The following is a 12781-nucleotide window of genomic DNA, read 5'->3' on the forward strand; positions in this document are numbered from 1 at the left end:
GCGGCACACACCGGAACACGGGCTGCAGGTCTGCTCCAGGTCCACGAGCGGAGTGTTGGCGTGTCCCTCACAGGGAACACTGCAGACTGTGCCTGTGGACGGGGTCACAGTGCAGGACTGCAGGGTAGTCTGAGGAGAAGACGGTGTCTGCAGAGTGCAGCAGGCTCCTGGGGCTGAGGTTGCCAGAGAGAAACTGAGGCCCAGAGAACAAGTGCTTTTCCGTTAAAGTATATTCATGATGGCGTTGTACAACTGAGTGAGCACCACAAAGTGGACAGGGAGGCAGGAAGTCCGGTCTTGGGTGGCCGGGTTGCACGTCAGCCAGGACAGAGCGTTGTACTGCTCCAGGACAAACCTGCAAGAGAGGTGGCAGTCAGGGCCAGGGCACGTGGAGGCCTGGCAGCGCGCAGCCTGACCGCTCACTGCAGACAGGCGCGGGGAGCAGGCCTGAGGCAGATCCTGACCCGCTCACGGTCCCCTCCCCCCTGAGCTACATAGCAGGTGAGGCAGTGTGGTACTGCACACTCGAAACGCAGTGGCTCCAAGTGGAGACAGACTATGAGGAGAAGATATGCACTGCATTTCTAAGGCTTAACGTTTCTAAAACAAATCATCAATATATACTAATGATACAGGTAACTAGCACACTGACATAACTACGTAGCGTAGAGACAGACTCAAGTTTCATATCACTAAGCTTCACCATTCTTGTTCCTAACTGTTCTAACATGGCTGTTAGAGAACGGGTCACTGTGAGATGGGGTGGGCTGATGGCACCCACGGGGCACCAGAGAACTGTGACTCTGGGTCACGTTAGGGTGCTGCTGGGCAGTGTTCTCGAGGCTCTGGAAGCCAAGATCATGCTGGTCAGGTGCTTAACTGTAATCATTTCAGAGTTAGAAAGCATTAGAAAAAGTCTGTATTTTCTCACACTATATAAAGAACGTTTATGGCCTGCTAAAGTGTGACAGAATTAACACACACCTCTGGGAGGCATTTCCCCAAAGTGGAATTTATGTCCTATTCATGTTATTTATGTAAACCGTCAGGGAGGGTTAGAAACGCCTTCACTGCCAAGGGCTCCAGGGCCCAGACTTAGTCTCCTAACGGCCCCCTCCTGGTTTTCGTCTCTGTCCCATCGCCGGGAGGCAGCGTCTTTCCCACAAATACCAGACTCCAACACGAGCAAAGGAATCCAATTACAACATTTTCGCCACAGTCCTCGTTGCCCAGGTCTAATACCTCAGAACATCAGAGGTGGTTTTGGAGTCCAGAGGGTGTGGGACCCGCGGAGAGTTCCTGGAGGGGAGCAGTTCATCCGTCTGTGCTACGGAAATGTGGTGATGCAGGGACGCCTGGTGAGAGACAAGCATGTTAGCTCCTGTCTGCACAGCCCTGGCGTGGAGGCCGGGCAGGCCCGCACCCACCGGGAGCCACGGACTTGCATCTTCCACAGGCAGGGCCTCTGTGGGTCTGTGCCCAGTTACCCAGATCAGACAGACCCAGTGTGATCCTGACTTGGAAACAGTAAGCTAGCTTTTGGGGCCCCTTTTTTTCTCTTTTCGTTCCTAAAAGTTGTTGTTGTTGACTTTTTAATGGCAACAGTCAACCATGCAAGAATAACCCTACAGAAGGCAGCCCCATGCCCCCGTGTAACCCACTTCAACAGTCACTCCCATCCTTCACATTCTGCTGGGCGACTGCAGAACACAACCTCAACACTGCACCATTTGTCTACCAATAACGCAGCAGGTATCTCTGCTGATAAGGACTTTCAGACACAACACAACTGTCACACAGAACCCTGGGATCACAGTGGTTAAAGCACTTAGCTGCTAACCAAAAGGTTGGGAGTTCAAATCTACCAGCTGCTCCACAGAGCAACCTGCTTCCATAAAGACTGACAGCCTTGGAAACCCTAGGGGCATTACTTCTCTGTCCTATGGGGTTGCTATGAATCGGATTTGACTCAACAGCAGTGTGTTTCATTTAGGTTTTTAGCCACTCCTCGGCAGGAAGATGGGGCGATCTACTTCCGTAGTGATACTGCCTCAGAAACCCAAGGAGGGGTCGCTATGAGTCGGGTCCGACTCGACGGCACATAACAACAACAACAACAATAACCGGTCTATGTACAATTTTCCATGATCATCTCAAAAATGTCTTTTCACATTTGGGTTTATTAAAACCATGAGCCGGCCTGGCCTGCCCACTGCACAGGATGTGCCTGGAGAGCTCGCTCCTGACAGCACGCCGTCTGCACGGGGCTGGGAGTGTCCGATGCTGGTGGTGGGCAATTCTCATTGCCCACAGATGGAAAGCTACCCCTAGAGGCCTATTAGGTTCTGACTCCACTTCTTTTCAGGGCCAGGGCCCAGAATACGTCATGGGTGCTGCTGCATCCCCCATCGGCTTGTCCCACTGGAGTTACAGACTGACCACCAGGCTCAGTTGGTACTGGCACGCGCCACTGACCGCACAGGCCACCCACTGGCCTTACTTCACGAGGTAACTCAGTATGCAAGCAAGGGCATACATGTGGACTCTCTCTCTCCAGTTTTCAGATTCCTGACTCTATGCCCTGAACCAAAACCAAACTCACTGCCATTGAGTCAAATCCAACTCACTGCGACCCCTCCTTGGGTTTCCAAGGCGGTATCACTGCAGAAGTAGATTGCCCCATCTTCCTTGTGAGGAATGGCTGGTGGGTTTGAACCTCCAGCCTTCTGCTTAGCAGTCAAATGCCTTAGGCACTATGCTACCAGAGCTCCAGTACCTTCAGAAGTCATCACTTTTCTCCCCAGTACAATTCTGTCCCTGGGTTTGGTCCAGTCTCTTTCTGGCATCATTCTTTTCCCACCTCTGGCCAACGGGAGCCCCTCTCCAAGTCGGATCCTGGGTCCTTCGATATGACCCTAAATCATCTTTGGGGACCTGTGTGCTTTGAAGCAGGACGAGAGCCCCAGGCTCTTCCTCATTTCTTGCCGTGACTCGGCCCTCATCAAAGACCTGTGTCTCTGCAGTGAGCAATGGAACTCAGGGCCCACGGCCACGGCACTTGGGCGTTTCACTCCAGAGCTTTGTCGTCTACGTAGTGGACGAGTGGTAACTTCCACAGAGAGAAAGGGAAAAATCTACACTCACACTAATTCAAAATAAACATTACCACATCTTATGCAAATAACATGCACACTGTTTCTGTTAAGTGTGTTTTGCCTATTTTCCTGCATTATGTGTGGGCACAAGAAAAAAAGATGTGGTACATGGATTTAGATTACTTCTTTAGCATCACAATGATACAATAAAGTCATTGGGAAAAGAAAACTGTTTCACCGTATTAGCTTTTGGTTTAACCTTCCGTTGTTTGTTTTCAGTAAAATCTGAACAGACGCATGTACAGGTATGTGTGTCTTACAGATTAATCCACAGAATGTGTCTGTAAATCTCACCCTCATCGTTTCGTGGATCAGCAGTCACTGCTCTACGGTATGGCTGCACCACGGGCGAGTCAGCCACTCTCTCACTGAGGGGTTCAGGTGCTCTCTGGTCTTTCACACGTGACATTTTTCTTTTTATCAGAGTATCTGTTCCCTGGAGGTGGGGCTGCTACACAGGATGGTGTCCAGCCTTTGGCTTTTTGCCAACTTGTCAGTGACAAATGGACTCCATTCCGGCTTCTCTTCCCTAAACTGGAGTGTGGGATCTTTTGCCTGTCCCTTCATTTGGATGAAGGGTTCTAAGAAACATACCAGGAGGAGGGAGCCTGTGTGTGAGCATCTTGCCTTTCTCCAGTGGCGAGCCCTGAAGGCCGGGGAGGAAGAGCAGGATGGCCAGTTACATCACCCTTCCATCCAGCCTAACTTTGCCAACAGCGTATCAGACAGATTTTGGAGACAGAACCTGAATCACCCAGCCAGTCCCCACAAAGTCTCCACTTCGGTGATCTCTTAATATAATGCCAAACCAACCTTCAGGAAGAGGGGGCACTGGTTCTGAGCCTGCGGACATGACGACCAGAACCACTGGGGCAGGTTCTCGGCTTTGGCAGTTGACACAAAATACCCGAGGGCCAGAGGCTGCTGTTTGAGCTCCTCGGGGGCCTCTCTTGAAAGAAGACGCTCGCCCTGGCTCTGAAAAACAAAGGCCAGCAAGTGCATCAGCATTCATCAAACAAAGCTTTAAGCGTCGGCGGCCGCCAGCCGCCAGCCCACTCTGCAGCGTCTAGTCCCCTTTCTGACAACAGCTCTTCAGAAAGGCCAGGTGACCAGGAGAGGCAAACCCACAGACACCTGACACACCCACAGCTCGGGCAGAAGACGCAGCAGCACGGCAGCGTCAGGCGCCGAGTATGCGCTTATTCTGCTCTGGTTTCTTTTGTATTAAATGTAAACTCTGATCACTGACATTATTAGGAAACAAACTGATGGTGGAGGCCGTGTGCTCTGACAGGTGAAGGCACTTCCATGTCCATGCACTTTGCCTAATGACCAGCCAGAACCACCCCGTGCACACCTGGCCGGCCTCAAACACCAGCCAGGAGAAGGCAACGCCTGCTGGCAGCAAGCCACCTGCTCACGAGAAGCTGCGTCCTCACCTTTCAGCTTCAAGGCTGCAAACAGACATTCGTGTAAGCAATAAGGAGTTGTTTGTATTTAAAAGTCTTCTGTTTAGAGGGGAAAAATAACCCTCAACCACTGCATCAAACTGTGTGAGTTCTGAATTGTAAAAATGAAAACTTTAACCATGTCCACATCCTTTCCTGTTACAATGCTTAACTGGGTATCAAAGACTGCTCAATGGCTCACAAAGAGGAGCGTCAAAAGCCATCAGGAGTCCCCTGGCTGCAGCTGCTCAGCACTGAAAAGGGCCCACGGTCAACTGACACTCAGGTAACGACTGTGTGTGAGGCTCCAAAGACAGAGAAGCAGCACGGCTCACCTGCTCCTCACAGGCACACCCCAAGTCAGTGACCAGCTCTTAATGGAGGCTCTGGGAGCCAGTGCTGCCGTTCCCACTTCGCAGAGAGATAGGGTCTGTGGTGGACCACGCCGCCGCAGTCCGAGCCGGGTCCACCTGCCGCCAGCACGTGCCTATTAGCTGCTCCACCTCTAGAATCCTGAACAATGCCGAGAGTCCCACAGACCACCAGAAGGACTAGCCCATCTGTCCTGGAATACATGCAGCCACAATGCTCCTTGGAGGCGAGAATGGCCAGACTTCTTCTCACCTACTCTGATCATGTTGTCAGAAGGGACCATTCTCTGGAGAAGGATGTCATGCTTGGTAAGGGGGAGGGTCAATGAAGGAGGGGAAGGCCTTCAACGAGAAGGATGGACACAGTGGTGACAACAATGGGCTCAGGTACAGCAAGGATCACGGAGCCGGCACAGAACCGGGCAGTGTTTCGTTCTGCTGTACTTGGGGTCGCTATGAGTCGGAGATGACTCTACGACATGTAAACACCACCACCACCCACCGCCTCTAGAATCACGTTAATCCTAAATTGAAACTACCCAATGTTTTGTTCTTGGTTGCCATGCCAACAATCTCTAGTAAATCAGTAAGTGGTCATCAACCAGCAATGAACTGAGGAAATGAAAGTATTTAAAACCTTCCTTCCAGAAGGGGGTGGTAAGGGGTGGGCAGGTGGCACCATGAGGACAGTGAGAGCTCGCGTTCCTTCAGCTCTGTGTCGACAGAGCACTGACTCTCCTTTCATGAACTCAGTGCAACAGTCCCATCTAACAGAAACCAGAGCCCCTAAAGTACACGTTAGTGTCTACATGGGTACGAGCAGAGGTGCTCCTATCTGTCTGGTTCAGCTGTGTTAGCTACCTGCATCGTCTTAGCCCTTTAAGCCCCCAACAACCTAAACAAAGAAGAAAAAAAAAGGAAGGGGGTGACCCACGCAGCTTTGGAACAAAGTCCCACAGCCCCAGCAGAACCATATTAACGCTGGTCTGCTGGCCCACCCCTGACGCATCTAAGAGGAGGCTGGTTGCAAGCTCCACTTGGCCTCAGTCCTCTGGATCAGCCCAGGGGCCTCCTCTACAACCAGCCTCCTGCCATCGCTGGCTGTGCTGGCGGAGAGCTGCACGGGGCCAGGGCGGGGAAGAGGCCTGGTGACAATGCCTGCTCCAGCCGACACGCTGACAGCACACTAACGGCACGCTAACAGCACGCTAAATGGGGAGGGCTGCCTAACCAATCTCTCTGAAGTCACTACTTTGGTAAAAAGTAACAGGGAAGCAGCAAGCAACCCAAACTAACTTTTGCAAAGAAAAACAACAATTGAATAAAACTCCTGCAGCTGTTAACAGGACTTTTTCTGACAAAACTTGTTCATCAGACAAAATGCATTTCTTTCAGATTCCATTCAAAATGCAACAGCTGGAGTGTCACTCGCCCCACTCCCAAAGGTTCTTTTCCTGACGGTCAAGGTTGCTTGAAACAGCCTCCTGGACACTCCTCTTACCCGACTATGCTGGAAGTGCGAGCCCACACCAATGCCAGAGGGAGAACCTGGAGAGGGGACCGGGGAGGAGTTGGGTGACGAATGGAGGTTCCCCGTCATTAATATGCCAATGTCATTGTCCATGTCATCTGGGAATGGAAGGTCAACAAACATATCATCTAGAGGGGAGAGAGAAAAAAGCACAATTAACAAGATCATCCATAGGCCTTGCTTAGCCAATGGACTGTTTTGTCAGTCTGTGACCAAGAGCTACACATGTTAACACCGTCCTGAGACTCAGTGGTGCTTCCTTCAGTTCATACCTTAGTGGTCTCCTAGCATGAAGCATGAACAGAATGGAGAATTGGAGAACAGAAAACAAACCCACACCTGCACAGCTTCCAAAGGCACAAAAAGTGCAAACAGCTATAGAGGCAACACAATCATTACAATTAAAGCAGCTGAGTTATTAAAGTTGATGCCTCCCAAGACACCAACAGGCCCCAGTCAGGCATGCAGTTAACACCTGCAATCCCACTGAGGCCGACACAGCGCACACCAATGGGTGTGCTCGTGTCCTGGGGCTGGAGGCCTCTCCCCAGAGCAATCACACCACCATGTCTCCCCCGTCAGGAAAGGAAGGTGGGCTCACGGCAGAAACAACAGGGACAGAACCTGGGCTAGTTGTCAGCTACAGGCTGTCCCCATGAAACGTGCCTGCCATGGTGCTGCCATTCAGACCCTGACTGTGTTGTGATCACACTTGTGTGTACAAGGCGGGATCCTCGCCCCTTCTCATCTAATGTGGGGAAATGCTGGCAGCTGGTAAATGCTTTTCCAAAGCCGTTAAATGGCTGCAAAACACTGTACATTTTACATTGGATAAGTGACCATTTCTTAACAAATGCCTTCCAGATCCTCGAACTCAAGGAGCTCCTTCAGGACAATCAAATAAGGAGCTGTTCCCAGCACATGGGATTCCCGGGACTGGAGGCAGGCACTGCATTCCCACTGCCTGGAAGTGTCCGTGGCTTCAAATCAGGTTAACACGTACATATTTACTGCCAAGACTGACACTCATGTGTGGGACACTACCAGGGAGGAGTTATCTGCCCAAGACAGGCAAGTATGTATTTGGTCTTTGTCATAGCATAGCCTGGGACGAAAGCTTCAAGAAAAAAGAAAGTCTCAGCATTGCTATCCCATGTGTTATGAGCAGCCCAGGAGCCCTCCGCCAGCCCCAGGCCTCACTGCTGAGCCACCTCTGTCCGCACAGGGCCCCCACCCACCGTTGTTGGGGCTGAAGCCATCCTCGTTGGGGTAGTTGGCTGGAGCCACCTGGATGGTCGATGACGTTGGGAACACCAAGATGTGGGTACAGGAAGCATCTTGTGGGGTATTGAGCTGAGAAGACTGCATGTTCAGTGCAGTGCTCCGGCCGAAAACAGAGCCCATGGTGACAGCATCTTCAAAAGAGAGAAGGAATCATATCAACACCCCTTGTGCAGCAGTGAACCACTCCAGAAGTGAAGTTTCAGAAGGGCTAGTCTGGAGGGAGGGGGCTGTCACACCGTCACGACAAACACTCACTGCAGCTGACTCAGCTTGCTGAACCCCCTTCAGAGAAGTCAGCCCAGGGGCATGGGGCTGTGCTACCCCAGCCTCATCACACACGGCCGAGGCTGCGCTCAAACACCATCAGTCCAACAGATCTGCTTGATTACTTACGTAAGAACTATCTCCAGAAGTCAATCTCCCACTTTCCTTCCTCCTACAGTTACTCATATCTTACAAGTCGCTGTTCTCCTGAAGCACACAGTACTGTCGACACGCTACTCCTCAACTGACAATCGTTACCATGAACATGCATTGTTCGCTCCAGGCCGAACTCGGCCACAGCCTGCCTGCTGCTTACCTCACCGACTCATCACAGCCACCCAGGCAGGAACTCCTCTCCCCCTTTTGTGGGTGAGGACAGAAGCACAGAGGTGATGGTGTATGTCCAACTGGCACGAGCCCAAGGCTATCTGAGGGCTCAGCAGCAGGCCAGGCCAGGCGCTCTTGCTCATAGGGCTGACACAGGGACCCCATCTTCACACAACCACACTCTGTTTCTGGGAGCCAGGACTAAGATCTCCCACATGAGCAGACCAGTATCTGGATGGTGAAAGCAGGCTAGCCAGGTCTAACATTGCTTAGTTACTAGGTTTTTTAAAACCAGCCAGGTTTTCTCTCTGTGGCTGTGCTGCCCGGGTTATCTACACAGCAGCACTTCCACTTACAGAGAGCCGACTGTGTACCAGGTACCGCTGAGGTGTTAGCCCTACCTGCCTCACTCACCACACCCTCAGCTGTACTGTTGTTGTTGTTGTTATGTGCCATCGAGTCAGCCCTGACTCACAGCGACCCCTCCTTGGGTTTCTGAGGCAGTATCTCTACAGAAGTAGGATTGCCCAACCTTCCTTCCGAGGAGTGGCTGGTGGGTTTGAACCGCCAGCCTCAGCTGTACTAGAGACCCCTAAAGATCCTCTGGAGGCCATGTGGAGATGCTGTCAGATTCAGAAGGCTACGTAAGACCCATGCTGATGTCTGCTTCAGTAGCTTCTTGGAGGGTGATTCTCACACACTGCCAGTAAGTTGGGTCAGGCCAGAGTCCTTGGCCACGACCTTAAGGGCTCTCAATTCTACCCAGAATGTATGGTTTCTGCCCCAAACTATGATCCACAAGGATAGGATCATAACCCACTCTCCATGGTGCTGTTTTTAGAGTCCAAAGCACAATCCCCTCATGAAGGCATAATGGAGGTGCCTCTGTCCTCGTCTGTGCACAACGTGAGTGGACTGAGCTAACATGGTGCCACTGAGTGGCTCGGACCAGGAGACTTACCTGGCATCACTACGAAGGACCCCTGCGGCTCCATGGCGACCAGGCAGGCACTGAGGATGGAAGGGGAGTCTGCGGTGGAGATCCCGCACATCCTGCACACGTCCTTGAGCCGTCGGCTGATTGTCTGTAGGGAGCACTCTCCCAGGAGGATGCTCCAATCTGAAACCAGAGTCAGGCTCATAGTCTTCAGAAATGCAGAACAAGGAGGGGGTCAGCCTTTGACCGCTTTAGCCTGGTCACTGCATTTCCCAGCATGGGCCCTAACAGGAATATGACTTTATACAAGGTCTCTGTCAATAAGGGAGAAGATGCTGTCTGGCCTCTAGTGCACCTCATTAAGCAAGCAGCAAAGGCCTCCTGCCGTGAGGACTGCAGTCCCGTCAGGAACGGCCTGGCCAGGTCCAGCAGAGATGCAGAAGGTTCAGGCACTCAACATGCTTTTCCATGGTGCCAGTGGTTGCTGTTTGATCCTTCCTCCTCTACCTGACCTTTCACTGCCCCTCCTGGCACCTTTCTCGACAGCATAGCCCACTGCAGAACTACCCTCAGGTGTGTGCACTGCAGTCAACCGGCTGTTTGCATGAATGCCTAGCAGCCGCACAAACAGGAAAGCAGCATTCTTACAGTGCCCAGGGGGACTCAGGCCCCCGGGGGTGGGGGCGGGGGCTGCTCCACACAGTGTGGCACTAATCGAACAGCTGAAGAAGAGAGCACCAGTTTCGTTTACTGCCTCCAAAGCAAAGCAGCATGTGTGATCGGAAGACAGGGGACAATGCTGCTACCTGCAGGCAGGAAGCATTGGGCCTCTCGCTCCCTTCCTGACACCGATGGAAGGGGGTGGGCTTCCTGCAGCAAGAATGCCGCGCCACCCCACCACGGAACACCACGCCACACACACCTTGACTTCTCGCTCTTTTTCTCAGACAAGCTGCTTCTCCTGCTAGGGAGCACGTTTCCTGTGCTGACCGAGCTCACATTGATGGGGCTAAAGCACCTGTCTCAGGAGCACGCGGGACCGGTTCACAAAGCAGAGAAGCACACCAACCCACACTCCGTATTTCCAACCAAAGGAGAAGGGAGAGGCAGTGCGAGGTTTTGGTTACACGCAGGCTGAAGATGAAGACAGATTCATACAGGTGACTGGGAAACCTACAGGGTCCTATCTGATAGCCTCCCGCAGAAGCACAGAGTGGTACAGACCTCAGCTCTGGCCAAGGGTCTGTGGATCAGCCAACAGGTTTCTGCTTTCTCCATCTCTGACGGGCTTTTATAACCACCCTTTACACGCTCCTCAGGGGACAAGAGGGAAGTGTGTGCCCCTAGACAAACCACACAAGGGAAGGGACGCCTGAGGAACGCCCAAACGCCCAGGGCCTAGACTGCGTTGGGTTTGACCCTCCCTTCTCCTCTACTGCAGATTTTCCCAAGGGTTAAAGAACAGCCCAATGCCTTTAAGACACTAAAAAGCAGACCGGGAAGAAGACAGGGATTCTGACGGAAATGAAGGGAGGTCCTCCAGGCTGCTGACACCAGGCTCAGTCTAGTACGGTGTTCTTCCAAAACTGGAGAAGAAGGATATTTTCTATTGGTCCACAGGACACCACCTCCTCAAAAAAAGTTTGTACAGACAAATGCCTAAAATGCTTATTTCAATATTATGTAACATATAGATAAACTAAGGTCAAGCCCTAAAAAAATAATTCATGGAGGCAATTTGTGCAGTGGAAGTTCTAGCTGTGTGACCGGCAGGAATTTCTTCTCAGGAAGTCACTGAGGGCCAAATCCTTCCCACTCCTCGTTTTTGTCAATCCTTTCACTGGGGCATGGCCACACCCATCTAGGAACTGTCCGCAGCCACTCTGATGTGGTAAACCCTGTAAAGCTGAGGTGTTCCCTCTGGCCCTCCACAGAGAGCTGACCCTGCCCTAAGGGACTTTCAGACTAAAAACCACCAAGCTGATTTGGGATACAAGCTTCGTTTATTGTGCAGAACTGAGGAGAAAAGTCTGCCAACTAAATACACGTTGCAAGCTTCCTATCAAAGCGCTGTTTGTTAATAAGGCTTTTTACAAGCCTAGGCCTACTCGTATTGCCCACGCCAAAATGTACACACAGCAGCACCAAGAGACATGCTAGTTTCAGAGGCACGCCACACAGCTGCTGGTGGCACTGCTGGGTTACAAGATGGCTGGGAGTTCGACTTAAGAAAACTTCCCACCTCTCTCAAGCTTTCAGACTTAAGGGGGCCTGCACGACCAGGTGAAGAAAGTCGGTTCCTGTCTGCACCACTCAGTGCAGTGGATCATGCGTGTCTGACCATGCTGCCAGATCAAAGTACAGAAATACGGAAACTGCCATCGACTGTAGGGAACACACCAGCAGGAAACTGCAGACTCCTCAGGCTGCAGCCACCACTCACCATCTGATAGAAAGTGTGTGTTAAAACGAACTGGTCCTCACTACTGACTGAATGCATAAGTAATGGTCAGGAACTTGAATTTATCGAGTATTTTACATTAATAAAAAGTTTACTTTTTTATATGTTGAGGTTCAATATTTAATATTTCATTTGCATAAATAATTCTGTTGCTAAAGAAAAGTTTGAAAATCACTGGCTTATCCTGTACATGTTCCCCATCTGCGTGAGAGTCTGTGGGGACCCTGAGAAAATGCAGGTTCTCATTCCATCTACCAGGGCTGGGAATGTCATCTCCTGTCACTGTGCTGCCCACGTGCACACTCCTCTCTCAAATCAGTTACTGGCACCAGCTCAGCCCTGTCCAATGTCGTCCCCTGTCCACCTGCTCTGGGACTCGCTCACCTTTAAGCTCCCCGTGGCCCAGACGTCCAAGCCGCCCAATCACAACTCTCCAGGGTAGAGACGTCATCTGCACTACGCCAACGCACCACTCCCACAACTTCTGGAGTCCGATTTTACGGGCAGATACTTTACTCCTCCGTGATCTCAAAGAGAGAAAAACAAGGAAGAGGCCCCAGTGAGTCAGAGTCAGTATACAGACAATTCCAAAAAACCACCCACCCACACTGTACCCATGGCATGTGGACAGGAAAACAGGTTGGCACCTGAGGAGAGGCAGGACATCAATGCACATGTACCCTGAACACCAAGGCTCCTCACCTGTTTGGCAGAGCGATATTCACAATGCAGGTCTCGAGCAATTCCCCATGGAGATCAGTGCAGGAAGCCAAAAGCCAGCGCTGGTCATGAGACAGACAGTAGCCCACGAAGAGCACGTTGTACTTCTGGCTCGCTTCACCAAACGTCTCTCCCAACTCTGTCTGCTTGTCTTTGATTGGAGCCAATACAAAGGGAGGGGAGTAAAGCTGGATTGGGCTGGGCCGCTGAAACCAAAGTCAGAATCAGTCACCAGGATCCACACAAGGCCAGCCTAGCAGCACTGAGTGGAACCCATCGCGCA

At 51.7% G+C, this 12781-nt stretch overlaps 1 protein-coding gene across 1 annotated transcript in view; it reads right to left on the reverse strand.

Annotated features, from left to right (window-relative positions):
- Window positions 1-222: 222 nt before the first annotated feature.
- The window catches only part of MED13L (mediator complex subunit 13L), a 314961-nt gene continuing 302402 nt past the window's right edge, over window positions 223-12781 (reverse strand). The window contains exons 24-31 of the mRNA XM_042780578.1: window positions 12481-12704; window positions 12163-12305; window positions 9342-9500; window positions 7744-7920; window positions 6476-6633; window positions 3969-4130; window positions 1243-1355; window positions 223-355 (exon numbers count right to left, since the gene is read on the reverse strand). Coding sequence (XP_042636512.1) covers window positions 223-355; window positions 1243-1355; window positions 3969-4130; window positions 6476-6633; window positions 7744-7920; window positions 9342-9500; window positions 12163-12305; window positions 12481-12704 — 1269 coding nt within the window. The remainder of the gene's footprint in view (window positions 356-1242; window positions 1356-3968; window positions 4131-6475; window positions 6634-7743; window positions 7921-9341; window positions 9501-12162; window positions 12306-12480; window positions 12705-12781) is intronic.

The sequence above is a fragment of the Orycteropus afer genome, unplaced genomic scaffold (genome assembly GCF_000298275.1).
Source record: "Orycteropus afer afer isolate SDZICR_OR568_19922 unplaced genomic scaffold, OryAfe1.0 scaffold00048, whole genome shotgun sequence".
NCBI lineage: Eukaryota > Metazoa > Chordata > Mammalia > Tubulidentata > Orycteropodidae > Orycteropus > Orycteropus afer.